Here is a 7,200-nt window from a genome sequence, read left to right as displayed (position 1 = left end):
AGAAATAAACTGTGTTTGAATGTGAAGGTTATTAAAAAAGTTATATTACCATGCTGCCAGCATTAAGTAAGGCAATGCCTTGTTTAGAAGAAATAGCTGATAGAAGTTACACAATTAAGAAGAAGAATGAATTTTTATCTGTTTAGAATTTCTCTTTTTTTGAATTCCTGGAAAGAGTAGTGTTTGGAGCACACTCTAGAAATACTTCATACGCTTCCTTTTACTTTTGCATTTCTTAGATATCACTCAAATAAACAGTTAAAACAAGGTACAGATTTGTTTAAATCTTGAAGCTTTTGAGTAATTTATTTTCTTATTCAAAAAAGATTCCTGGAAGCTTTTTGGTGTAAAGATAGAAGAGTTTGTCAAAGGCTTAGCCAGTTACATGATTTTAAGAAATGTGTGAGAAAGATTTAGAGAGTTGGATTTTTTAACAGGAAGAGAGAAATGACTAAACAAGTTTTACCTCTGTCTTACCTGTTCTCCTGAATTTGGAAGTTTATTACTATTTAACCTTACTTTCATATTACTTCCTCCAGCTACACAGCCCAAAATACAGTACCATGAAACCTTTGAAGAAAATGAGAACAAAATAAATTGATGCACAGTATTATTTCCAATTTTTGCCTAATGTAGAATGTACAATTTTTGTGAAAACAAGTCTCTGCAAAAAACTCGGCTTAGTTATAAAAAAAGTATAGTCTAACTGCACTAAAAACATCAATTAATTTATTTAGCTGGAAAACTATATATACTACTAGTGGCAATAAAAGCAGATGATTCTCCATTATCCTAACCCTACCTTGAGTTACCCTATTCCTCAAAGCTATCTCAAAGCACAGACTCTACAGGTCACAGACTTAAAATCACCTAGATCCATTATTCATCCTTGATCCATTATTATCCCTGCAATGGTATTCTTCTAAAGTTGCTATTGGGCTCCGATTTAGCAAACTACTTAAGGACAAACCCTTAAAATCAGGCAAAAAAATGCAGGCATGACATCCCTTCCTTCTGTTGTGTCAGCTGCAGAGTTCAGCTTCCCATCATCAAACCTGCTGAGGCTGCACCCGACCTCACTGTCAGTCATCAGTGAAGGTACTGAAGAGCATCAGTCCCAAGAGTGAGCTCTGAGGGACCTCACTCAGCACCATCCTCTGCCTGGACATAGAGCCATGGACTACAACTCTGGCTGGGTCCATCCAGCCAATTCCTTATCCACTGAATGACAATTCATCCATCAAATCCATGTCTCTTCAATCTGGAGATCAGCCATGCCATGTGGAACTGTATCAAAGGCCTCACAGAAGTCTAAATGATGACATTTGTTGGTGTTTCCCTATTGACTGTTTTCACAAGGTGTTATTGAAATGGAAGAGACTATTTTCAGCAAATGAGCCTTAAGATCTGAAAATCTCACAGGTATTTTGACTCCTAGTACAGGAACTATAGATGTCGAATTAAATCTGAGGCACACTTTTATCCTAAGAAAGTAACTAAATCTTAAGCATTCAGTTAATAACTTCTATAGTTAAAAAATACCTTTCCTATCTGCTTAACAACTCTGCTTTAACTTCAGGAAAAAATGTCTTCTAGACTATCGGGGCTCAAATTATAAGAATAATAATCACACTTCGCCATCTAGTGGCCCAAGATGCTGCATTCACCCTCCTGTATCAAACAAAATTAAGTTGGAACACATACTAAAACAAATGAACTACCAAACTTAAAAGGTTAGGTTTTTTAAAATTTTAGTTTTGATTCAGTAAGGACAAAAATTATAAACTTTTCCCGATTTAAACTGTTTGAAATTTCCTGATAAAACTGCACATTATGAAACAACTATTCACAGAAATATTCTTACCACTACTAGAAAGATTTGAGCCTCTACTGCGTATATACACATGATTATTTTGAAGAAGCTTGCAAAATCACTATCAAAATCTCTCTCTCAAGAAAACTGCAGCTAGTGAATTTTTCATATTTCAGCCTGTTTTAATCCTTTCTGGACAAGGGAAGGAGAATAAGGTGATTTGGAACAGTCAGAAGAGATTTACTAAGGGCAAATCAGGGCTGACCAACACGACTGACCTCTGTGATAAAATTACTTGATTAGCAAAGGAAGGGAGAGGAGTAGATGCCATTTACTTTTCACAGTAGTGCATGGTAGGAGAAGGAAAAACAATAGATCTAAATTGAAGCAAGGGAGACTCCAACTGTACATAAGAAAAAAGTTTTCTATGAACATGTTGCCCTTTTGGAACACACTTTCCAGAGACGCTGTCCCATTCTTGGAAGTTTTCAGAACTGACTGCATAAAGCTCTGAGCAAAGTGCTTTAGTCTCACAGCCAACCCTACTTTGAGCAGAAGATTGGATAAGAAACCTCTCCTAATACCCTCTATGATCCACACAGTCCTGTGATACTACATGTTCAAGAGAAAGTGGATTATTTCCAGCTGAACTGAGTCACTTCAACACTTCATTAACAGAGATTTTTGCATCACATGATTCAACAGTCTTGTCTCTCTTCAGAGGGTAACTAGGAGTATGTCAACCCCTAAGCAAGAAAATTTGCTTTTGATAAGTGGAATAAGGAAGTATTAGACAACAGAAGCACCAAGGGACATGACGCACGAGATTAAGTCTCATGCAAATGTGAAGATCAAAACAGTGAGTCACAGAGGAAAACTGACTCACAGAGGGAAAAAAAAGGGATACTTAATTAAATCAGAAGAACATAATCCTCTCAGGAACAAAGAAAAATGTTTTGGTATAGCACTGTTGAAACAACTTTTTCTCTTGTGTATGGTTTAGCTATTTCTTATGCAGTCATCATAAAAAACATTACCTGAATATCTGAATCAAATGGGGCTGGTTTAAATGTCATGGAGCAATGTGATCTGGAAAGTAACAGAGGAGGAGGAGGAGTCCTGCTTTTTTTCTTGCTGTTCATAGCTTCTTTGAGACTGCGATACAATGCACTTTGTTCAGCTTCAACTTGCTCAATTAAAGTTAGTGCTTCCTATGATTGAAATGAAAACAGAAAACTATTAAAATATAACAATCAGACAGATTTAAATTTTATACATTGTTTTCAAATTGTCATAGAAAATTTCACTGCTATGTAGAAAACTTGCAGTAGTTTTTCATATTATCCTACATCCTAAATGAGGATGAATGGTAGTTTGTGTAAACTTATATACACAGATTAATTTCATAATTAGAGAATGCTACGAAAGAAGTATATCCAATTTTGGAAGAATCTATAGAAAAAATGTTAGTGATCACATATAATGTTGATAAGCAATTAGTGCCAGCCAGTGGTTAACTCCAACAAGAAAAAAAGATATCAACTCCTATTTAGGAGAGAGCTGGAAACCTAATCTGTGGAATTTCTAGAGGAGCTGTAGAAGCAGTTGGACTGAATTTTTTGTACTTCAGAAACAGAGGGAAAAAATAAAGTCTACAAATAAAGAAAAAGGAATGTGGGTCCAGAAAAAGTAGGGCTAAGCCATTTTTCCCTTGGTTAACTGTAGACAGCTGAAAGCTGACTGACAGTCAGGTGTCAAAGATGTGGGGACATCCTGAATACAGTGATTATGTGGCCATTTGGTTGGAGATCAAGGCTACACTTTTTTCTTACTTGACTGAGAAGCAAATTGTCAGGTTTCTTCACCTTGATGTCACTGCCAGTTCAAGAGAAACTTAACTTGGCAATCTTAGTACTTCTGCATCTTTACTTGGGGCAGCTATTCATATCAAAGACAAAAAGGCCAACTCACAGAGATGAACAAGGATTACATTTTGTGTAGAGACAAGAAACTACATATTCCTACAACTAGAAATTTTATTTGACACCTTTTAGTACCCTACACTGGACCAAGGACTTAGGCTGAGCTGAGTCTGAAAGACAAAATGAAAAAAAATTCCAAGTTATTGGTAATTCAGTGACAATCCTATAATCTTGCACCTTAACAGTTCCTTGTTTCTGTCCTCATACATTTAGAAGACCACACCACAGTGGGTCAGATCACGGACTGAGTAAGCCTGGAATCTCATGTCCAAAAATTCTAAAAAGATTTCAGGTTTATGGTGAAATGAGTGAAACAGGGAACTAAGATTTAATAGAGTCTTTTGCATAGCTAATCATTTCCACAGGGCTACCACTCCACCTCATTTCTTCACCCTTTAGATTAGGGTTGCATCCACCCTATCCCACTAATATCCCACTAATTAGTATCCCACTAATACATTACAGGAAGGATATAAGATAAAGATACAGAGTGACTCTTTCCATCACACAACCATTCAAATTTTGCAGTCAGCAGTTTGAAGCTTCATTGCTCCTTTAAAAACTATACTTCTCCATTGTAAGCAGCCCTATGACACATTTGTTAATTAAAAGTATCATGGACTCATTCTAGTCTGAGGATATATTTCTGATTAGTGCAAGGGTGAAAATGCTCCCAGCTTGAATAAAGATGGTGTTGTGACCGAGAGTGGTACTGCATGATCTGTACTTCAGTAATTGTACAACTTGGAAGACAATAAATGTGGCCTTGTGAGCAAGAATAATCTTGTGGCTGAGGAAGCCAAATGTCACCATAAAAACCCCAAATGCTTGGCCTGTGATAAAATACATTTTATCCCTGACTCTGTCACAGACTTGCACCATGATATTAACTTAATCACATAAATTCAATATTCCAACTGGCCAATGAGAACTACCAGTGTATCCAACTCTGTAAAAACCTGGATGTCCAACTAGACGTATAGGACAGGAAGAAAGAATTAAACAGCTGTGAAAGAAATAATAAAAATGCACAGCAGCTTATTAAGCAGTTTGATGCAACTGAGTAAACACATATGACTCAGAAGCTTCCATATCTACTCAGTTGTTTACTGCATGAGAAATGATTATTTGTATGCTTCTCAAAATAAAATAAACTGCTTCCTATTTTGCTACATAACAAAAAAAGATTTGTAGCATATTGTGCTGATTACAGGAGAAAAGACCAGAAGATGCAATTCTATATAAAACTCTACAATACAAAAAAAAAGCAAAAGCATGAAAATAAAAGTATGGATTTGCTGCTTATTATTTGCTGCTGGAGCACCATCCACCTCAAGTAGGAAAATTAATTGAGCATATAATTAAATATTTCATCATAAAACAATCAGAAGAGATCATGCTACGTTTGTCCAGACAAAATTAATTCTGATATTTTCTGCCAAATATCTGCAGATACATATTTTTTATCTACATCTTTCTTGGTGAAAAGTGCACAGAAGCAAAAGCTACTGAAGGTCAGTGTAAGAGCTTGGTAAATGTTTGTTTGGGATAACCAGATACTTCTTGGGAAATGCTTGTAAGTCTTCACTGGTGACTACAGTTACAATTTGCATACCATATCACAACATCTGATAAGATTTTCACAAGTAACACATATTTTACAAATATATGAGAGATATTTTTAATGCATGCATGTTCATATCCAGTTTTTGCATTCTTCTGATGTAATAAATATACGTTTTACTTACCATGCTTCCAAATTTGTGGCACTTAAAAGAAAAACAACTTCTAGTAACCTTGTTTAAAATACTCTTTTATATATTATATAGTGAAAATTGCAGATTTTGATATCTGTTGTACAGGCTATAAAGAAATTTCAAGCCCTGTTGATGAGCAGGCAATTTGCATGGACAGATGTTGGCACAAATGTTAGTGGAAATACTCTCATTGATTTCAAGAGAGTGAAATGAACCCAGGAAGACTCTGCTTTTAGTTCCTGTTTTTTTAGAGAGAATAAAGTCCATGTCATCATCACCAGCTAAAGTATTCTAAGACTTGGAGATCTGGGAAAAAGAATAATGTCAAAGGTCTCAGAGAGGAAACCTGAATGACATTTTGGCAAGGTCTAGGCTTGTAACTGCAAAGTCCAGGAAATACAGTACAGAAGAAAAGATCTTATCTACTCTCAGGTTTCCTGAAATTTGCATGTATGCACAAAATTTGGGGATGTGCTCTTTCCTTAAGGTCACTTTATTCTTTGAACCTTCTCAGGAAAAAAACTGACAACAGAAGTTAAAAACACAAGATGCTTCTGAAGTTCCTTCCATTTTTCTTGTTTTTATAAGAAGTAGTATTATATGTCTTCCTTACACAGAACATTAAAAACTGTGCTAATGGTAAAGAAGTCCTATCATAAGTTTTTTCTTATTACCTCCAGTAGCTGCCTTTGGGAAGTAGTAGTTAAGTCTTCAGGGAACTTCTGTGCAGCCTTTTGCATCAAAAAGATTGCTCTGGATAGCTTATTCCTTTTAATTTTTTTCATTATAAGTTCCTCTAGAAAACAGATATTTTAAGACATTTATAAAACCGTGGCAATAATTTATTATACTTCTAAAATATTAAGTAATGTCTTACCTGATAAATATTGGAAATCTTCAACATTCTTCTCCTGAGATTTACGAGACTTAGAACTTCTGTGAACAACTTGAGCACCTGTGTGGGAAGGAAATATTGAGTTATTTTGATAGTGCTATTGCAGAAAATTGAGTGAGATGTTAATATGGAGTCTTATAGCAACGTTCTCCTCCATCTCACATTCTTTTTTTTTTGGTTCAAGTAAAATTTCTTGTGCAGATCATGCCACTAAAAATATTCCACCCTCCTGCCTAACATCTTTAGTAGTTATATTAACACCACAGAAAAAGAGAGGTTTTGTTTGATCGTAGGGAGTAGGGTACAGTGCAGGTCTGCAGTGTCAAACTAACACTAGGTTTTAATTTAAAAAAACCAAAACAACACTAAGAATGAAAGAACAAACTGAGTTTTTTTCAGAAGCCATTTGGCAAGAGTGGAGTATCTGCTGACATACAGAGACAACTTCAGAGGAGTAGAAGTTCAAATTACAAAGAGAACTGAATAAAATATTCAAGTCATTCTCTAGAGAGAAAATTAGCATGACAGAAAAAAAAATCTGCAGAACATTTTTTTTTACGGGCATTGTAAAAGTTAATATTATAACTAAAATACAACAACCTACTGTCTAGGAATGAAATCTATTAGTTGCAGCAAAGTTTAACTACCGTTAGTTGAGTAGAAGTTGCAGACTAGTATAATGTAAATCTAAATTCTGCAAATTTAGTACATTATTTCTGTCTATATGTGGTGTACAAACTGCCCAACATCAGC

At 35.3% G+C, this 7,200-nt stretch overlaps 1 protein-coding gene across 1 annotated transcript in view; it reads right to left on the bottom strand.

Annotated features, from left to right (window-relative positions):
• Window positions 1–7,200, bottom strand: part of CFAP54 (cilia and flagella associated protein 54) — a 125,988-nt gene that overhangs the window by 69,712 nt on the left and 49,076 nt on the right. The window contains 4 exon segments of the mRNA XM_031057539.1: window positions 478–570; window positions 2,851–3,024; window positions 6,227–6,348; window positions 6,430–6,507. Of these exon segments, the coding sequence (XP_030913399.1) occupies window positions 478–570; window positions 2,851–3,024; window positions 6,227–6,348; window positions 6,430–6,507 (467 nt within the window).

The sequence above is a fragment of the Geospiza fortis genome, unplaced genomic scaffold (assembly GCF_000277835.1).
Source record: "Geospiza fortis unplaced genomic scaffold, GeoFor_1.0 scaffold186, whole genome shotgun sequence".
NCBI classification, from domain to species: domain Eukaryota; kingdom Metazoa; phylum Chordata; class Aves; order Passeriformes; family Thraupidae; genus Geospiza; species Geospiza fortis.
Note: the sequence above shows the minus strand (reverse complement) of the source record. Positions and strands in the feature narration are given on the sequence as shown.